The sequence below is a fragment of the Petaurus breviceps genome, unplaced genomic scaffold (assembly GCF_028583685.1).
Source record: "Petaurus breviceps papuanus isolate PSGF00001 unplaced genomic scaffold, PetGlider_PUasm1.0 90760, whole genome shotgun sequence".
Lineage (NCBI taxonomy): Eukaryota > Metazoa > Chordata > Mammalia > Diprotodontia > Petauridae > Petaurus > Petaurus breviceps.
In genome coordinates, this window is record NW_027187338.1 from 10137798 (window position 1) to 10159284 (window position 21487).

The 21487-nt window shown below is 44.5% G+C and overlaps 1 protein-coding gene across 1 annotated transcript; it reads right to left on the bottom strand.

The window, feature by feature from the left end:
* Positions 1 to 1504: 1504 nt before the first annotated feature.
* On the bottom strand, positions 1505 to 21021 carry RNF19B (ring finger protein 19B). The gene is made up of 9 exons (XM_069068134.1): positions 20342 to 21021; positions 9118 to 9323; positions 7552 to 7696; positions 6695 to 6857; positions 6065 to 6179; positions 5269 to 5409; positions 4346 to 4553; positions 3035 to 3166; positions 1505 to 2291 (listed from the first exon to the last, which is right to left on the bottom strand). The coding sequence occupies exons 1-9, from the start codon at positions 20953 to 20955 to the stop codon at positions 1844 to 1846; spliced, it is 2172 nt and encodes a 723-aa protein (XP_068924235.1). The 5' UTR covers positions 20956 to 21021; the 3' UTR covers positions 1505 to 1843.
* Positions 21022 to 21487: the final 466 nt, after the last annotated feature.

Consider the following 21487-nt stretch of genomic DNA (forward strand, 5'->3'; position numbering starts at 1 on the left):
TTTATATCTAAAATGCTCCTTATCTCAATACCTCAGTAACTCCCACAGGAAAAAAAGGTGGAGACAATAGACATTCCTTTGGGGGGTTGGGATGTCCTGTGGATTAGAACTGATGAGTTATAGCAGCACTTTCAATTAACCTAACAAACACCCAGAGATACAGGAGGGCAGGTCTTTACAGGGCAGTAACACAGATCACAGATGAAGAATACTCCCTACCTCTCTCTGGTGGTGGGCTTTTCTTTTTTGGTCAGGACATATGATCTCATCAGTCTAATAGGGCAGTTAAAATATATCTATGTATATCTACAATAATGAAGTATAACAGTTATGAGATATGACATTCTTCCACTTGAGGAAATGTCCCTCACTCCCACTTTATCCTTGTACCACAAAGGAGGCTTCATCCTTGGTCAAAACAACAACAAAAAACATCTCAGAGCAGAAAGTCTTAGCATAGTTGAAGAGGCCAGCTGGATATGAATAGGTGCTCTTTCTCCTAACCAAGGTGCCCCCAAATGACAAATGAAACCAGTTTAGGTTTCAGGAAGCTGGGATCATCAGGTCAGGGAGGAAGAAGCTCTAAGAGCACTCCGTTTCTACCTAACAGTCAGTTAACTGGATCTCCTACAGAGGCTGCTATCTGTTCTGGACTCTGTGGTAGCCCCAGACACTTGGCCACCATTCTTTGTTCATCTCCCTCCATGGGACAGTTGAGTCTGGGTCATGAAGGAAAAAGGATCCTTTGCAAAGGAAGAATGTAGTTAAGCCTTCTCCCACCTTGACAAAGGACGGCCTGCTGTTTGACTCAGGTCTTGCTGACTGATGTGCAGGGTGGACTGGCTGATGGGAAGAACAAAGGAGTGAGGTTGTGGAAGGCCTCATAGAGCCAGGGCAGACACAAAAGAGAAGGGCAAAGTCCAGGGCTATAATGATTTGAGGGCTGCTCTGTCACCTCCCAGTGGCAGTAATGCTTGTCATAACCCCCACGAGGATCCTGTGCCAGGTCCTGGGAGCTGCCTGTAGGAGAGCTTGGCAGCAATGCACTGCAGGAAGGAAAGACTGTGAATGAAGCTTTAGGGGAGGTGCAGTGAGTGGCCTCTAGAGGGCGAACAGGCTCCATGGCAGCCCTTTGCCAGCCTGCCCAACAGTCTGGATGGGAGGGGGAGGGGGGGAGAGGGAGAGAGACAGAGAGGGAGGGAGGAAAGGGGGGAGGGAGAGAGGGAGAGGGAGAGGGAGAGAGGGGGAGAGAGAGAGAGAGAGAGGGAGGGAGGGAGGGAGAGAGAGAGAGAGAGAGAGAGAGAGAAGGCCTCATCCCACTTTCTACCAGTGGTAGTTCAATTACAACTCTGCTTCTGTCTGATTTGTACACACTCCCTCTATCTGTCCTGGGACACCGTGCCCAACACACACAGGGCCCAGACCTTCCAAAATGGAATGGACTCTCTTCAAATGCACCATCTGGATCCGCTAGACATTCCTGCCAAGGAAAATGAAATCTGAGCAGGATTACGACAGAAATCTTTATTAAAATGTGTCCTTCAGTAATATGTTTGCATACATACAATATACACACACATACATATATACACTCTGACACACCTCACGGATCACCACCAGCGGTTTAACCAATAAATTAAAACTAAAAAAAAAAAAAACAGGGAGAGGGAAGGGATGGGGAAAAAACCGAGGGGAGTTTTATCTTGTAAGAAATGGCATCTTTCCCAGAATTACACTGGGGTAAACCTGTGACCAGAGAATATTTGAAATAAAATACATTAACTAAAAAAGTTTCCAAGAGATGCAGTTACAAGTGTGCTTCTCCAGACAGGAGGCTTCTTCTTCATACTCTGACTTCCACGCCCTCCAGCTGCAAGACCATTTCCTCTGACTTAGGCCCCTCTGCTTGGGCACAGTGGTTCATGTGGGCACTTGGGCTCTGTGCGCCTCTGGCTCGGGGAGTGTGGGGGTGGGCTGCAGTCTGGGAGTGAGGTGAGCCACACTCATCTGACGTGATGTCTGGCACATCATCCGACTGTGTATCTGAGCTTTCCAAGTCGCTCCTGATGCTCTCGGGCTGGGCCAAGGTGATGTCCCAGGTTCTGCTGGCAATGCAGTCCTTATGATCACAGCTTTGGTGCTTGCATGGTGGCTCTTGTTCACTGCCTTCCTCGTTCTCTGCCATCTGGGCATGAACGTGCAGAGAGTCCTCTGTGCTACTTCCACTAACCAGCTGATAGTGGCTAGGTTTGGCCTCAATGTCCACTTGGATTTCCATGTTGTTGCACTCTCTGGGGAGACAAAATCCGCCTTGCTGAGTCAAGGATTATGGTTTTATGCATGTGGGGTTTGAGGGTTCTGGGTAGGGAAATACTTATTTTCCAAAAGAGACGTCACTGTAGCCCAGAGATTCTCTCTTTCAAAAAGAACTTTCACTCCTAAATGTTGGGGCCTAAAACTGAAATAATACAACCTCTCAAGGTGGTAGCTTAATTTCTAAATGCTGACAGAACATATAGACAAAGAATTCTGCTAATTTTTATATGTTACTGCTTTTAAAAAAAATTTATTAAAAGGAACTGAAGGGGTTACAAAGTCTCATCCATTCTTAGTTAAAACATAAACCAAGAAGAAAAGTATCTTTCTAATCTCAGTTTCATCTGACTTTTTCAGCATAAGTGGCCAAGACACCTGGGAGAGGAACACATTAGCCATGCTCATCATCACATAAAGGTGCCAGCTTCTCAAGAAACCAAGAAAACCAGGAATTCAGAGTCCCATAGACTTGAGGAACACGAATAAGGTCCCTTGAGTCCTGTGTGGGCAGCACCACTTGCCTCCAGTGGAAGATGATGCATGAAAGTAAAAGTTAGAGCCAAGTGAAGAAGCCAAAACACTCCCATGCATAAGAACTGCACAGGGAGTCCAAGACCAGAGATCCCACCTACACAATGGAAGCCCAGGACCCTGCAGGCAAAAAGCAGCCCCATAACAAAGAAAACAAATTGCCTCTGGCATCCCACTCCTCACTTACCTGTCCTGGGGGTTGTAGGAACTGATTATGGAACCAGCCATTGCACGGGTGCTGGCATTGTCACTAATGGCACCAAGACTGGCCGTGTCTTTGGGGAAAGTTTCCTTTTGGATGTCAGCTTGGACTTCTAGCCTGCGTGAGAAGGGAGAAGGCATCCAAGTATGTGAGAAATGGGCCTCAAGGTGTGCTGCTTCCTCTCCTGGCTCCTTTGGCAGCCCTCTCCCAGTTAGGGTGGTGTGGCCTTCTTTCCCAACAACACAGACTGAGAAAGAGCTCTGTCTTCCTCTAGACTGAGAGTGGCCCAAACCAAAACAGCAAACCCAAGACCCTGAGGAGTCACTCTCCTTGGCAGGATATTAACAGCTCCTGAGCTAGGATCCAGAGGTGTCCTGCCACAGGCCTGTGCCTCTCTGTAATAGGCTTCACATATGGCCACACACATCTGACTCATCCACTTCTTGGGAACAAGAGGATCTCACGAACTCCACAGCTGGACTGGCTGAGTGCAGTTTCAGCACTTCAGCCTCCAATGATGTGTCTGCTGCTATCCAGGGGAGTTGAGTTTTTTAACACATGGCAGTGAATACTGCTGACTGTGGGGGTGGGATTCCCTGCCATCAGAAGCTCACAAACTCAAGCTGGGTCAAAGGAGGCCCAAGGCAGCAATAAGAGAGGTCTCCATCATGTCTCCTGTTCTCTTGTTCACCTCATTTGCCTTTATAGACATCGAATAACAACAGAAAATGTTATGTATAGATCCAGTGGAAAAGGCACTATACTAGAAGGCTCTGGATTCTCTTTGCACTGCTGTTGCTAGGGCTCAGTGGGGAGCTGGGCTAAGCCACAGCCTCTGGGTCCCAGCTTCTTCCTAAGTAAGATGAGAGGACTAGATGGTGTGACTGGAGCAGTTACTGGTATTTGTGAATGAACAGGAAGGTAAGGGGCAGAGGAAAAAGAAGACAGAACAGTGTTGATAAATTATTACAACAGTGTAATAATGACAACTGACATTTCTAACTTTCTTTATGGTTTATAAAACACTTTTCTTGTAACCCTGAGAATCAGGCTGCCTGAGTAGGGGATGACCCCTACTTTGCAGATGAAGAACAAAGTGGTTAGAGGTGCCAAGGGAACCACCCTAGGGCACCAGAGCTAAGGTTCAGATGTTTACACTTCAAGTCCAGCTCTTTAGTCCTATCCACCACACTGCCTCCACCAGGGTCCTCCTGGGTCAGCAAAGCTACTGAGACCCAACCACAGCACCACCTTGGAAAAAGACTGCTTCATTCAACATCAAGCTTGTTTGCTTACCTGCTGTACTTTCCCTTGCCACTGGAGAGAACTCCGCCACTCAGAGTACCCCCTGAGAGAGCTGCAAAGCTGGCTGTCTCACTGTAGTTGCCCTGCATGACACTGAGCCCATCGGTGGGGCTCCCACTAGTACTCAGCACACTGGTCAGACCTTCAATGCTACTCTCCCCAATGCTGGGGTTCTTCAGGGCTCGCCAGGCATCAGCCACTATGGAGGGAAGGAAACATCTCAAGGGAGGAATGAACAACATTAAAGCAATGCTCATCTGCCCTTTCCCGTAACAGCCTCCTACAGGCTACCCTACATTATTGTTGTTATTTATACAAGAACTAGTGAAGACTGAACTCAAAAGCAGGTCAATAACCCACCTATCATTTAACAGATATAACTAAGAGGTAGCATTAGAACTCCTGTCTTCCAGACTCCAAATCTACTCTATCTCCTGGCACCACACTACTACTATTATTTACTGAAAACAACTGAGCATAGGACTGAAAACTGAAAGGAACTTTTATAGGTCATTTGGCCCAAGGTCCTCACACTTTACAGAGAGGGAAAGGGACCTGTGTGAGGTCATGCAGGCTCAGGATGTGGCATCATCCTGTGTATGGACTGGACAGTTGTGGGGGGGGGGGGAGACTGAGTATTGTGGCTGGGAAAGAGCACAATGTTGTTCGGTCCTAGAGCCCTTCTGGTTCCCTAAGCCAGTGATTTTTCCACTATACCACATGGCCGCTGGCTTATTCTTGTCATAATGTGTCAGTATCAGAGGAATTAACCTACTAACTCCAGCATAAAGAAATGAGGTTAAAACAGCAGCCCTCACAGAGCTCATTAGCTATTGAAATCCTCCCACAACAGTTTCTCTGTAGAAGACATTGAATTTTTACTGCTTTTGGACAGAAAAAAGATCTATCTTTACCTGTGATGGGACCATCGTCTTCGTCAAATTCAATTTTCACACCTTTTCCATTGGCAGTGCTAACTCCACAACCACCTCCACGACAGAGAGAAATGGGTACGACCCCATAAACATATGCCAGCATAATAGGGACACCAATACCTGGCAAGGAATGAGGCAGAGCAGTGAGGATGGACCAGCACAGACACTGGACAGAAGACAGGCGACACTCCCTTCTAAACAAAGCAGGAGAGGAGAAGAATTCACTTTGTTCCTCCAAAGGAACACTAGCATACTAATCCAGATCAGGAGAGGGATACACTGGAGAATGTTCAGAGGAGACTTATGTGGGGCTGGACCAAGAAGGCTGGCTTAAGCAGTTTCTATAGTTGGATCCAAAGATCTGAAGGACTGTAGTACAGAAAGGAAATCAAAGATGTCTACAAGTAGGTCTTTATTACAAAACTTATCACCTCCCATTCTGAGGTCTTCAAGCGACATCTGCGCTACCTGAGGGGGACACTAGAGAGCCACAGGACCCCTGCCTTGGGCACTGGTTGGAGAGAAGGTTCCTTCTAGTTCCAAGATGTCATCATTCTGTGACACCAAGTACAATATATGGAACACACTTTTAAACACAAAGCTAGGTACGACACGCAACAACATCTCTCTGGCCACCCAGATGAATACTGGTGTATTTTCTGGCAAGCTGGTTACATTATGAGGTCACAAATCTCCAACCCGCCCACAGGACCAGAGAGATCTGGCACAAACGCCACTTAGGCTCTACTGATCAAGGTCCTTGATCCCTCCTTACCAACACTAACAGCAGCAATGACCGGGGATGCAATGACTGACAAGGTCACACCACCTGTGATGGCCAGATTTCTCTTGTGCTTTGAAGTCTTCTTTCCTTCATACCTGCTGTGGATCTGAGAATCAAACAAACATCCAGGTCAGAAATTGGCTCCCTCCAAGAGGAGTGAGAAGCTAAAGCACAGAGTGACATTTACATAAAACAAAAAACACTTCCTGGTTCTGCTACATACACTAAAAAAATAAACCAAACCCCATCACCAGGCCCAGAGGGGAACCTGCCTTTTCACATCTCAGCCTACAGAATTAGACTTCTACAGAATTAGCTTCTGTAGGAAAAGTGAGCATTAGCCAGAGACAGGCAACTCAGGGGAATCAGCTAAGGAACACTTCACCTTTAAGTTACTGGTCTGAACCAGGCCAAGGCTGGTAATAGAAACTCTCAAATCACAAGGGGTTTAAGAAAATCCATTTAAGAAATGAAAGGTATTTTTATCCTAGAACCAGCTGGTTTCTAGAGAGCTTTGTGGTGCTGGCTCCTGTTTTTTCCCTTTCTGTCTTTACCCAGCAGACACCAAGTGCTCACTCAGGCACACACCTAGTACCCACCATAGTGCCACACAAGTCTTACCTTTCTGCCAACATAAACAGGGATGCCAATGACCATGGCAGGAATGGCAATGCCAGCAATGAGGGAAATGCCCACTGGGGCACCAATCAAGGTGCCCAGCTGCCAAAGGATCTTCTTCTTACGACTCCATGGCTTCTTGCCCCAGAACGTACAGCCAGAGGGGCTATGGAGAAAAGGGAGGCTGGCATTACTGTGAATTCTGTGCTTAGAAAAGGACTCTCTTTAAAGAGCAAACAATACCTTGTCTCTGATTTGATGAAGAGCTACAAGAACGGGTGCTCAGAGAATCACTATAAAACCAGAACAAGGGACAAGGACAGAACACAGGCTCTCAGAGTTCTTTGCTCTAGCCAGATAAACCAAATTTGCCACTTCCTACCTTCTTATCTTCACAAAAGGCAGTGAGACTTTTCCTCTACTTTTCCCTTGGCAAGTCACATCCTTCTGAACTGTAAAAATCTTGCCCCCAACTCTACTCCTGCCATGAAGCTTTCTAGGACTGATCTCCCCTCCAAAGCCATTTCATACTGCCCATTTCAGAAGCACCCCACATCCCCTTGCAGAGTCTCCCACAGTTATACGGCACACATTTATGTGCACATTTTTAAGAGTATCTTCAAGGTATCTCATAGTCTCTGTGCCCAGTGACTATTTGACAAATGCTGACTGCCTGCTCTATCACAGAAATTCAATGTCTAGGGAACAGAGGGAAAGTGTGTTTTGGGGGCTTCTCAAAAACTGTAGGGCTACGTCCTAGAAACAATCTTCTCCTCTGACTAGGGCTTTTTCCCCCTACCCTTCAAACCCAAACCAGCCTAAGTTTTTTTCACACCTCCCCACCCACTCCTCCAGCTTACCTGAGGTAATGTAAGTCTGAGATTTCTTTCATACAGAGCCAGCAGAACTCACAGCCACACACTGCACAGGTCATGTGATTGCAGCTCCCATCATTCATCTTGATGATATATGCACTGCAGCGTGGGCATGGCTTAATATCATCCGCTGTAGAGAAGGGGGGAAAAGAAAAAAACTTTTGCTTGACTTAAATGTAGCTCCCCAGGAAAAATCCAGAGTTAAAAAGGCAGAAAGTTCCTGGACAAAGATTCCAGGCTTGGGAACATTCCTGTTCCTAAGTTTACACTTCAGAAGGACCATCCGATAGCTGAGAGCCATGGTACTTTCCAGCACATGGGCTCCTCGGGGCGTCCAAGTCTCCTCTTGAAGAGAAGAGTGGTCAACACAGAACTAAAACTTCCATCACCTAAATGCTTATGGAAAAACCCAGAGTAGGGGTCCACCAGGAACTAAAGTTTGGAAATGGACTTATTTTTGATTTTGGGGGAAAAAAAGGCAAAAAACCTTGGAGAATAGACTCATTTTTTGGTTTCATTCAAATATCATGACTGATGTTGAACAAACCCATAGCCCCTGGGTGAAATACTAGGGAATTATATATTTTTCAAACTGAAATGAAAAGAGTTGAGTGTGCTTTTGCAGCATGTCTGTTCCTGCTGATTTTCACAATAAGCTCATAACTGACATGTTACAAGTGAAGAATCTGTGCCAGGAAAACTAAATGCTAAAATCTTCCCTTTTCATTCTACCCCTCCCCTTTCCCCATGACATCAGTAAAATAAGATTTATAAAAGCCAATAAACTTAGCTACATATTTTAAAGGACTTATTAGTATCTTACTTATAAAAGCCTGGAATTAAATGTGTGGCACACCTTTTAAGGTTCATTATGAAGATTGCTATGGAAAAAACCCCAGCACTTCCTGAATCTTTTAAAATTCTACAAATTAGTATGATGTGATGGAAAGAGTGCCAATCTTGGGATCAGGAGACCTGAGCTCAAAGCCCAGATCTAGCTGCGTGACCATGAATAATAAGTCATTTAACTGAGTCTGTTTTCATAATTTTAAAAATTGGGATACTTGTTCTATCTACTGTACTCTGGGCAGTTTTAAGGCAATAGTTTTGTAATCCTCACAAGTGTTATAGAAATGTGCTATTATCATTAACAATAATCAGTAATATACTTTAATCTAATGGGAACAGCAGCAGACAGATCTAAAAGGCCTAACCCAGGCTAGATCCTTCTCTATTCACTGTGTATAAAAAAGCCAGCAGATTTTATCCATTTGTTCTCTAAGCTCTGAGACCTCCCACAGAAAAAGGACCAGGTTCTGGGACTAAATAATCCAACTGATGATTGTGATGCTACTTGGGCTGAAGAACATGCTGTGTATTAGCAGCTAAGCAGTTCAGAATGTGCAACATTCTGGAAGAAGTCGCCAGATAAAACTCACTGCCAGGTATCAAAGGAACATCCTTGAATCCCAGGAAGCCCAGTCTAACAGAGGGTTCATCTCTTTCAATATTAGGCTCATGTTGCTATAAGCCCAAATGAGGAAACCGTACCTGGCCCGGATTCTTGGCCATAACTGAGACCTGAAGTGTGCTTGGTCCGTACTCGCAGAGTCTGTGCCCTCTGCTGACGGGCCATATCGCACGTCTGATTCGGATGCCATATCTGCTTGCAGTGGTAGCAGAATTCAGTCTGGCAGCCTTCCCTCTCGCAGGTCAACTTTGGGCAGCTGGCACAGCCATAGGCAATAACGGCATAGCTGAGTATGGAAACAGGAAGAGACACCAGTAAGGTGAGAATGCTCTCACAGGGACTGGCACTAAGAGATGGATGGCAATGTGTTTGGGAGATCACCAAGAGCCAATGAAGAAAAAAAACCAAACTACTGTCGACCTGGGCCAATTGTATAACATATCCCGTATGTGAGTGTAAAAGATTTGCCTTTACTTTAGTCAGAAATGTCTGTCTAGACCACAAGCCTACTGGACATTATACTCCAAAGGATCTATGGTATGGGTGAGTAGTCCCTGCAATGATGCAGATGAAATCCAGTCTTATTTTTTAAACTGCTTCAATAGCAATTTATACAGTAAACTTTAAGGCCAAATAATTATCTCTGAGTTCGCTATATTTGAGGGGGAATTAGAAATTTTGTATTATATGGCAGGGAAGCATTCTTCCAACTAATCTGGCCATAGAATATTCTGGGCTTGAAATATATTGAAGGAACTTAAAAAGTTGGTCTGGGAAAAACAGAATCCTCTAGGGCTTGAGGGAATATTCTCTAGGCAGGACTGGAGAAATTTTGGAATAAAAGAAGAGGAATCTTTAATATTTCTTATTATTTTCGAAAGGGAAATAGTCTCAGAAAAATCCCCTAGTCACACCATGAACGATGCTGGGGCTCTGTGGAACCCAGTATGATGAAATGTTAAAAGAGCGGAAACTAAAGCAAGTCACACATCCTGCCTGGTCACTGAAGGAGGGCAGCACTTAAAATTGTTTATACCGAGGAGAATCAATAAATCTAGCTATGATCAATCATTTCTCAGGGCAGCTCCTTTTAGATTCTTTCTCCAGATATTGCTTTGAAAAAACCAAACCAAACCAAACCTAAATCCTTGAGACTGAGATTACTTGTTTCATTGCACCCACCAGAATTATTTTATACCACCTAATTATCTTATTAGTACATGAAGTCACTTCTTTTTTCATGTGATCTAAGTCTTTTGATATACATTCTCTGTGTAAAGACAAAGCCAATTTGGAACTTGTCAGCACAGTTGCATTTTTAATTGTTCCTTCCAAATTTTAGTTTCTACCACACCAAGCATCATCATTATTATTGTTATAGACTACCATAAATTTAATATAATCCATTGTGCAATTCTATTGATGTCACATATTCAGCTCTTATCAACCAGAACTCTGTTTACAACAAAGCACAAATTAAATCACTTTAAAAAAAAGAAAGCTATGAGTTCTAGAAATTAGCCACACCATTTTTAAACAAGCCTATGAGAAAGCACAGGCACTTCTCTTTGGGCACTGCTTCCATGACCACTGGGAGAGAGAAAGGAAAAAAAAAGCAAAGTGAAAGAACCAAGATACTCCACACATCTTAGCTTTGAGGTCCATTACAGAAAGGGAGTCAGATTTTTCAATTAAAAAATTCAACTTGAATTTTTAACCTTTTAATAAAAACTTGATGTTTTATTCTAAACTTAAACACTAAATAAAATGAGCATTACCATATACAAAGGGGATTATATAGGAAACTCAATCTGCAGCTTGTTTGGCTTGCTTTATACTTTTCACAAGCCATTATCAAAGATGTTTTGTAATGTATGAAAAGAGATAATGTAAATGCTTTGCAAGCCTTAAAGAGGTTAAAGCTTATTAGTTATCAGTATCATTATTGTTAACTACATGAACTGGATAGCTAGAAGTAAGTTCACATACAAGAAGCCAAGTCCCCAAAGTCTGAGCTAATTCCCAATACCTAAGACTAAGGATGGATGGATGGGTCTTGATTTTGTCAGGAACCAAAGGACAGCAGCAGAAAAAAACACTAATTGAATGTCTTGGAATCAGGAGACTTAGTTCAAAATCCCTGCTGTAAACACTCACTAGCTATGTGGCTGCCCCCCCCTCCCCCTTGTCAAATCACTTCACTTTTCTCTCAGTCTGTGATCAAGTCTTACCCTTTTTACCTTCAAAGTCTGTCCTGCAAGAAGGAGCTTGGCCTCTCCTCTGATGCTGCCAACACCCCAGTGAAGGCACTCATCACGTCATGCCTGGACTATGGCAAGAGCTGCTGAGCCAACTGTCTGCCTCAAGTCTCTCTCCTACTCCACTCCATACTCCACTCAGCTGTCAAAGTGATCTTCCTAAAACACAGGCCCCCAATTCAATAAACTCCAGTGGTTGTCTATAATCTCAAATACAAAATCCTCTGTTTGGCTTTCAAAGTCCTTCATAACCTGGCGCCTTCCTAACTTTCCAGTCTACACTTTCCATGAAAGATCCAGTGACATTAGCTCTCCTCTGATCACTCCACCTTCCTGCTCCTGTCTTGGACTCTTCTCACTGGCTCTCCCCCATGACCGAAATGCTCTTCCTCCTCCTCTCATTTCCTGGCCTCCTTCAAATCTCTGCTAAAACCCTACCTTCTGCAAGCCTTTCCTAGTGCTCTTTCATCTTAGTGCCTCCCCCTCTGACACTGGCCCCAGTTTATCCTGAATTTAGCTGGTTTGTACAGAGATGTTTGCAGGTTGTCTCCCCTGGTAAACTGTGAGTTCCTTGAGGTCAGGCATGGCTTTTTGGCTTTCTTTGTAACCCCAGAGCTTAGTATGGTGCCTGGCACCAGCTGGTGCTGAATAAATAAATGCCAGATGACTGACTCTGAGTGGTGAAAATACACACTTGCATGAGACAAAAAAGTGCTTTATAAACCTTAAAGTGCAATGGAAATGCCAGCTATAATCTACCTCAGGGGGTCAGTGTGGTTTGGAAAACTTTGTAAATTTTAGAATGTTATAAAGATGGGGTCATTTCTGTTATCAGACAAAATATTAGTTATAAAGCACTTAGCATGGTAATGGCTATTGTTATTATTCTAGTTCTCAGCTTCACCATTTTTCTGCAGATTGCTTTTGAGGGTAAGGGTCTTGAGGATTTCTTCAGAAGTCTGCTTAATTAACTGGCTATTTCAGGTTATATTAAAGTCCTTTCAAAGGAGAACAAATGGAAAATTGGTAAATGTGTCACACTACAAATGATTCATATCCTGTGGGAGTTTTGAACAAATTCACCATGAATGTGCGATCTAGGTGCAAAATAATTACCAAAGACAAACATTTCTCCTGAAGAAAGTCACATGCCTACTATTTAGTCTTAAGAAGATAGGATAGAAGGACAAAGTTCTAATAAACAAGAAAAGCTAATTAACTTCTGAAGAAAAGACTGTCAGATTCTTTGGTGGTTAGCCCAAGGTTTTAAGCACTTTATAAGCCTTCCAGACTACTGACCAAAAATTGGAGACATTGACAGGACACTGTGCAGTTTTCAAAATATAAAAGAATATAACACTTTGTGTTCTGAATCATATGGTTTCAATTTCAGGTTTAGGATGAGGAAAGCACTTTGTAGATCATAAAACTTTACATAAATGTAAGCTTGTCAAAAACACATCAAAAAGTTATAGTAATTCTTTGCCATGATAGAAGAGTTACTGAGCACAGGGCTTTCAAGTTTGGGGCCTCCATATCTCCAAACTAACTGACTAATTGCATGATACAGGGTTAGTCACAACTCTACCCAATCCTTGGTTTCCACCCACAAAATGAAGACACAGGTAACAACATTCCATCCAACCCCTGGCTGGTTTTTTTTTTTTTTAAGGTATCATCCCTATTTTCTTTCCAGTACCATCTGACCCTAATTCTGCCTTTCTCCTTCTACCAGCTGGCCCAACTCATAAGGGCACCCCATTCCAAAACAATCCCTTTTCAGTCAACAAATGTTTAGTGATTACTATGTGCCAAGCACTGTGCTAAGCATACTAGGATACAAAGAAAAAAAATGGAGTGACTGCCCTCAAAGAGCTAACATTCTAATGGTAAAGCCAACATGCTATATAATTAACTATGCACAGGAAGATAATCTTGGAGAGAAAAGGGAAATGGAAAGGCCTTTGTAGAAAGTGGTATTTAAGCCAAGTCTTGAAGGAAGACAGCAGGTAGAGGTGAGAAGGGAAAGCACTCCAGGCATGGGGGACAGCCAGGGAAAAGGGAATGAGTCAGGAAATGGAGTGCTGAGTGTGAGGAACATCAATTAGGCCAGCACAGCTGGATCTTAAGAGCATGTGGATGGGAACTTAAAAAGATTTTTACTTTTTAGTAAAAAACCTAGAAAGATAGGAAGGGGTCATGCTGTGAAAGTCTTTAAAATATTTTATCTTGCAACTTAATAGGGAGCCATTGCAATTTAGTGAGTAAAAAGAGAAAGAGGACACATGGTCAAATCTGCACTTTAGGAAAATCACTTTGGCAGTGAAGCAGGAGGGAGAGTTGGAGGCAAGGAAACCAATTAGAAGGTTATTAAAACAGTCCAGGGAGAAATGTTTAGGGCTTAAACTAGGGTGAGTGGCTGTTTGTGGACAGATGGGGATTTAAATGACAGAAGTGAAGGTAGAAAGGACAAGACCTGGCAACAGATTAGATATGTTAGGTAAATTGGAGGAGTAGAGAATGACAACGAAGTTGAGAGCTGAGAGACTGGGAGAATAGTTGGGGTGGTGGCCTTGACAGTAATAGGAAAAGGAAGAAAAGTGGCAGAAGGGAAGATAATGAGCTCTATTTGGCACATGTTGAGCTCTAGGACGACTAAAGGACATCCAAAAAGCAACTGGTAATTGTTCTGGCACTGAGGAGAGATTAGGGCTGGATACACAGTTATGGGAAACATCTACACAGAAATGATTTACCCAATGTGCAATTGACTACTATACTTATAGAATTGAGAATAATTAGAATTCTATCAACAACAGTCTTTTGGCTCTCAGTTACCTGAAAACCCTGATACTAACTTGAGCCCCAAGGTTTCACAGAAGAATTCTGAAAACTGCGACCTTTTCTTTCCTCCTGTTGCCTGAGGAACTCCTACTTGAAACCGAATCTGGCCTAAGCATCTCTTTCTTCTCACAGTGGAGGCCTTCCCTCTCCCCCTCTGTCTTGTATAGCCCAACTTTTTTATACTGCATTTCAGTTAGAGAACACCCCTCACAATCCCCTTGTGAGCAAAAGAAGACAAAGATTATACTCATTTTTCAGGTGACAAAAACTTGTCCAAAGTCACCCAACTAGTACACAGGAGGGGACAGGAGACTTAAACCTGGATCGCTTTATCACACTAAGGTAACTCCCCAACACAAGCTAAGAAAATACACTAATTTCAACAGCAACTTTCATTTCACTTTGTTTTAAACTATTTCTGACATTTTAGAAAATTATTAATGTGCCAAAAACCAAAGAGGTGTACCAGCTGATTTGAAATGGAATAGGGGTGAGGGAGATTCACATTAGGAAAAAGATCTCTGATTATGTGACAACATGCCCCTGTGGTCAAGGAGACTTGTTCCTCTCTTATGACTGTCTTTTCCATTCTTAGGCAGTATAACTAGCCACTTACAAATAGATTCAGAGCACGTGCAAGGGAAAAGTGTGGTGGACACTGTGGATCAAATGGTCAACAATGAAACATACCAAGATTAAGGTTGACCTGGTGAAGATCTATAAATCTCCCCTTCCCAACACCTACTCTGGCCAGTAGTCTTCCCCCTTCCCCAGTGTCATCAAGACCTTCCTATGACAAACCCTCAATTTAGGGGTCAAAGATCTATATAGTGTATGATGATCCTTACCTCTGATGACAGAGTTGGGAAGATGAAGCACAAACAGGAAAAATTAAAGACTAAATGAACATAGCTAATATTTATTTCTCAACTCCTTTGAAGAGATGTAACAAAGACATAGGAAAAGAGATCATTGTGCATTGATGTGGTTAGGCTACACTGAAGTGTGGCATCAGGCTTAAAAAAGCAAGCAGTGACTCCTGTGTCTCTGCTCTTGGTCTCTCCCATGCAAGAAGCAAAGGCCAAGCATCCTGAAAGGTACAGGTGCTAGGCTATTTGTCAGAGGAAGAGATTGTGGCCTCCTCCCCAAAACATATTGTGATGCTGCAACATTTTCAATTTCTTAAATGTTAGTAAAATGAATATACAAGTAGGAAGAACAAAGTACACATTTCTAGTTTGAGCTAAGGATAGGAATAGGGACTCTGCCGGAAGGGTAAACTGAAAAAAAACTGGGCACCATCTGGTACCTAACACTGTCCAGCTCTGGATTAGATTATCCTAAGGGTCTTTTCAGCTCTAAAAATTTTAAGAATTTATTAGAGTAGCCTAGCTGGGGTGAACTGTTCATTCTGTGAGCAACAGAAGATATTGTAGAAGTTTGGACTTTGGGACCATAAGGCCTAAAAAACTTTGTTTTCTAGACACATGAGAGTAACTGACCAGTTTCTGAATAAAGAAGGGACATGATGAGAAGGATGTTTCAGGATTAGCTAATCTAAAACTAGCCTGTAATAACAATTTAGTGGGTGCCAATGGGTTAACCCTTCACAGCGTAAAATTTTTACCATGGATGTTCTAGAAATAATGCCTAATTCAAAGCCTGGCCAGGAGATATTTCTGGGTAGTGGAGGAATTCCTCAAATCATACCACTTTATCTACTTTGCACTAGAAAAGGAGTTAAATAAACAAAATAGTCTAAGTATATGTACAATGCAGAAAATTTGAAGATAGCATTTCATTTCACTGAAATCTCTACAAGCAATTTTCCCAGATTTAATACATAATATTAAACTCTGAGGTAGGGACATTTATAGGATTTAATTACACAACATAAAACTGATGTCATTTAAAGGGAACCAGGACAATTTCCACTTAACTACCAGAATAGCGTATGTATATCAAGGCCACAAGGGACACAATTCTAGCCAATTTTAAACTGTCCTAGGCAACAATGTTTAACATGCTTGCTATCCATACAAACTAGCTCTCATTAAAAATAGGTCTATACAGGAATTGAGGTCTTTTCCCTCTTGTATTTGTATTTTGGTCCTGATAAATTACAAGGTCTTACATAAAAATTTTAGGTACTAATGTATCAGATGCCTGGGAGAAGCACTGGGAACAATCGTAACCACAAGTCAGGAGACCTGGTTTCTAACCACTGACTGACTTGTCCTGTGACCTTGAGTAAGCCACAACTGCCTATTCTTAAATGTGCAAATGGAGGTTCAACCAATTAATTACCTTCCCTTCTGTCTTACAGGGGCAGATAGAGAAAGAGACTTAAGCAGAAATTCCTATCTGCCCAGAAAAACATATGGCAAATTACTATTACTACTAAATACTTTTTAGCCTGCTTACTAGACTCATATATTTATAATTACAAGACACTTCAAAAGTCATACATACCAACCCCCTTATTCTACAAGATGAAGAAACTGAGACACAGGTAAGTGAAGTATCTTGGTCAAGGGCATACAGGTATTAAGTAGCAGAGCCAGGATTAGAACCAAGGTCCTGATGTCAAGCTCAGAACTTTTCTACACCTATCATCCACTAAATATTTTTCACTTACTATTTGCAGATGATTCTAGGGTCACTTTCTCCCAATCTACCTCACTAGCCTTCAGTCTTAATGCTGAGGAAACAAGCTTCTGACCTCACCAATCTATGAATCAATAAGCATCTATCACATACGGAAACATACAATCTGATCCCCAACTACTACATCATTTTATGGCATGGCTTGACTGACCATTAACAAATGGTTCCTAAACCAAGAAAAAAGAGGAAAAACACTCCCCAATTTGTTTTCTGAGTCATCAAAATGATTAGTAACTGGGGATAAAAAGAGGAAAGAACACACACACCTTTCCCAATTTGGTTATGCTAACTTCAACTTTGGGGGTTGAAGAGTAGAGTGGAAGTATATGGGGCACAATGCTGGGAAAATCTGTAGAGCTCAAACTCTCTTATGCTCCAAGTTGAGGGGACCAGCTTGTGTTAGTCACTGTCACCATCAGTAAGCATTTATCTGGTGTCTATTACATGCCATGCCAGGCTAAGATTGTGATCTACATAATCTTCACTTCAAAACAAACACCAATCATGTCAACCTTGTGTGAGAACACAGGAAGCAATGGTAAATTTCTCTAGGTAAATCTCTGGGCATTCAATAGAAAAGGCAGTATGACAGAGAGGAAGAAAGACTAGTGGCTATATCCCAAGGAACTTACCCACTTGGGAAGCAAAAAAATGTCAAAGTTATTGTGTATTTACATAACACCTTCAACTGAAGATTTCAACACACTTTGCAGACATTAATTAAGACTCACAAGTGGGGTAGAAATTATGCCTATTTTATAACAGAAGAAAAACACGAAGTGAATGTTGACAATGAAGTAAGAAGTCTGAAACAGGCCCCAATTCTATTAGCCTTAGCTCTATATAATTAACTGGGGTTTCACTGACAAGGGCTGATTTTTCTAAGTAAGACCTCTTTCTCTCCAACCCTCTGTTATCAGAATCTGAGCTAGAAGAGACCTTAGAGATCAAGTCCAATGTTTTCATTTCAGAGATGAGGAAAATGCAGAGAGGAAGTGATCTAGAAAACCTTAAGGATGGAGTGGCAGTCATATTTTTTTTTAAAAGCTTGGTTTATATTTATCATTTCTTTTATCAGCAAAGTTGAGGGACGCCTTCCTGCATGTTGGTTGGCCTGCCTATTCGGAACTTCTGGGAGGATGTGGACAAGTCACACAGGATGGGGCAGTCAGGGAAGACTGCACTCTGAAACATACAGCACTAAATGACTCTTGATGCTTCTTATCACCAAACTCAACAGAAAATACTGAAGTCAATTCAACAATTATTTACTGAATATGGTAGGATGGGAAATCAGGAGACCTGAGTTCCAGTCCTGGCTCTAATATTTTGCTTGCTTGAGCTGTGGTTTCTTTTCTCTAAAAATGAGCATGCTACCATGAAGGACAATGTTATGGAAATGTTGAGTTATCATCTCTATAACTGAGCTCTGTCAATTTTTACTGAAGAGGGTTGAGAAGAAAAAAAATTAGTATCTGAGTAATCAGGTGCAAAAAGAAGTCCTATATTAAGATGAACCAGACAGTCAGTGACAAAGTCCCATTACTCTTTAGAAATAAATAGGTTAAAGCTAAGGGAAAGTGTGAAGTCTTCCAATACTAATTTACATGCTTTTGCTTTGTGGTAAAAAGCTTTAATACCAAAAAATTTAACTCCTCCACCTCGACCAAGGTCTCTAAGTCAATAACAAATGCCAACCAAAGGAAAAGACTATACCCCCAAGACTACAAAGTCTGGTCCTTATCAACAGAAAGCAGGTATCATCTACCACAGATAAAGAGAGTACCTTTGGCCCTAATATCTCCAAGAACTTTAGAAACTTCATCTTATCCTGGTTAAATAACACACCCATCTCAAAACAAGTGAGAAAAAGAACTCAGCTCTTTTGATACCTTAGTAATGATGTCCCTGTTTTTCCTAATAACACTTTTCTGTGAAGTTTAGTATGAAACAAATTACAATTAGTCTCCTCCTTTGAAAGCAGAATACTAAAAGTACTTACTACAGAATTACATTTTTATTACAAGAACACTTTCCCCTCTTTTCCCCCTAACAAAGTAACTCACATTTATATTGTTCTTTCCTCAACAACAATAGGAGGGTAGTGCAAATCTTATTCCCATTTTACAGATGAAACAGAAGCTTTGAGAGGCAAATTGACTTGCCCAGTCACACAGCTAGTGTGAGAAGGATTTGAACCCAGGTCTCCTAACTCCAAGTTTAGCACTCTTTTTTTCAGTTGAGCCTTGCAGTTTCAATCACAATGTTTGTTCAAGGTCATATTTCAAGGTTCAAGGCATATCCCAATGCCCAATCCTGCAGTCTACGCCACTTAAACCAAGAGGTCCTTCCTTTCTAGGGATGCACTGAGAGTACACTAGGGTTGCTCTGATCAGATGAGAAAAAAAGTGTTCACAGAACCTAATTTTTCAGGACAGAGTATAACCCTCCATTCAACTCTTCAGATTGTAAAAAATCCAATACACCATAGGCACCAAAACGTTTGTCTACCATCATGAACACAACTCTCAAAGGCAACTAACTCAGGAGCTCATTTCTCCTTCATGCAGCAATTTAGCATCATTTCAACTTTACTTTCCCTTTACAAAAGAAAGGCTCTGCCTCACATCTATTTCCTTGCTTCTGCGAGGGTAGCTGGAATCAGTGGGTTACCTACAAACATACTGCCAGTTATGGGCCTGGTGGAACCTCCCTGGACTCACTGCTCTAGTGCTGCTGTTTTCCCCACTACTGATGATGTAACCTCCTACCCCCCTCCCCTTCTGCAATGATGTTTGCACCATCCTATATTCTCAGGGCAAGCCTCCCCCCTTCCTCAACGGTCTCTGTATCATACCATATTCGAAAGGCATGGCATCGTGCCCCCTAAAGTACCTTATTGCCCCAAGACAGAACAGCCCCAGTCCACCTCCCCACTGAGGAAATCCCCCCCCCCCTTTTTTTGGTCTAAGGTTGTCTCCCTTTTTCCTCTCCGGATGGTTTTGTTCAAACCCTATTTTTGTAGGAGCGGTAGACCCCAATCTCCCCTTCTGTCAAAAAAGAGGGGATTTCCCCTCCTCACCGAATGGATGTCCCCTCCTATGGTTTTAGTCAGTCTCATCCCACCGTTCCAAGCCAGAAAACAAAACACAGACACACACACAGACGGCCTCCCTCCCCTCGGATGGGATTTCCCCACCAGCTTTCACCCAGAGGCAGCCTCTTTCCCATTCCAAAGGTGTGACGAGGAGGCAAGCCCCCTGCCCCGCCTTCAGCTAAAGGGAAGCCCGCATTAGCTCACAGACAGCGGGGGTCCCCGCCCACCCCTCCTTAAGCTAAAGGCACGCCCGCACTGGTCCTCTCCGAGCAGTGGCAGTGACCACGACCACGGGGGGAGGGGGGCCAGCAGCGGGGTCCCCCGCCCACTCCTTCAGCTAAAGGGAAGCCCGCATTATCCCTCGAGGGGCAGCGGCCCTGAGCTGGGGGGACAGCCTGGGGTCCCCGCTCTGCGGACGCCCCAGGCGGCGCGGCTCACCCGCAGTCCGGCGCCGGGCACCAGCGGCAGTCCGGGTCCGAGGCCAGGTAGCGGCGCAGCATGAACTCCTCGTACTTGTGCATGAGCGGCGGGTCTGCCAGCAGCAGGCGGATGTCGTGCGGGTTGAGGCGCTCGCTGCACTCGGGGCAGCTGACCGGCACGCGGCTCTCGCTGATCTCCAGCCGCAGGTAGTGGCGGAGACAGTCTCGGCACGACCGATGCGGGCAGCTCAGCAGGCGCGGGGCGCGCTCGGGCGGCAGGCGCACCAGGCACAGCGGGCACTCCACCTCGTCGCCGCCGGGCTCGGGGCCCTCCTCGCCCGCCGTCGCCGCCGGCGCCGCTGCCACGGCCTCGGTCTTCGGGGCGGGCTCCGCCGGAGGCGCCTCAGGCGGGGCAGGCGGCGGCGGCGGCGGGGGCGGCATTGGGGGCTCGGCCAGAGCCAGGGCCGGCGGCGGGGGTTTGGCGCGGGCCCGGCGGCCGCGGCCCGCGGGAAGGAGGACGAGGCTGGAGAGGAAGCGGTGCCGCCGCCCGCCACCGCCCCGGCACTTGGGGTCCGGCGCGGCCGCGGTTAGGGACGTGGAGCGCGGGGACTCGGAGTCCTTCTCGGAGCCCATGGCTCTGCGGCTTCGGCCAAGACGAAGAGCCGACTCCTCCCCTCAGCCCCGGCCGCCTCCCTTTAGCCTCGGCCCGGCCGTAGCCGCCGTCGCTGCCGCCGACGCTACGTGCCCGTCCGTATTTACGTCCGCTTCCTCCGCCTCCGGCAGCTAGAACCTGACAGGCCGCGAGCGAAACGCTTATATAGCCTCTGCCTCGCGCCGGGCCCACTGCGCAGGCGCCCGCCCCAGGACACCTCACAAACTGCACCCCCGGCTGGCGGGGAGGGGGTTGAGCGGGTTGCTTGGAGGGGAGGGGAGGGGAGGTGCAGGAGCTAGACTGGGCTGAGCGGAGCGGGAAGGGAAGAGCAGCGAGGGGAAGGGAAGAGCAGGCAAAGGGCAAGGCAAAGGGCAGGGCTTTCCTCCTCCTTCCCCTCCTCCCCCCCACTTCGGCCGCCCCCTTCGCCGCACAACCCCATATGGGTCACGTGATTCGGAGCAGCCATCTTGGGATGGAGATGCTGAGATTCTAGGAGAGGGGCCGGGGGCGGTA

Coding starts and splice junctions, on each gene's coding strand:
- RNF19B (XM_069068134.1), bottom strand. CDS start 20,955: ATGGGCTCCGAGAAGGACTCCGAGTCCCCGCGCTCCACGTCCCTAACC. Junction 3,167..4,345: donor GGCAAGGGAAAGTACAGCAG/GTAAGCAAACAA, acceptor CTTCTCACGCAG/GCTAGAAGTCCAAGCTGACA. Junction 2,292..3,034: donor TCCTACAACCCCCAGGACAG/GTAAGTGAGGAG, acceptor TTGTCTCCCCAG/AGAGTGCAACAACATGGAAA.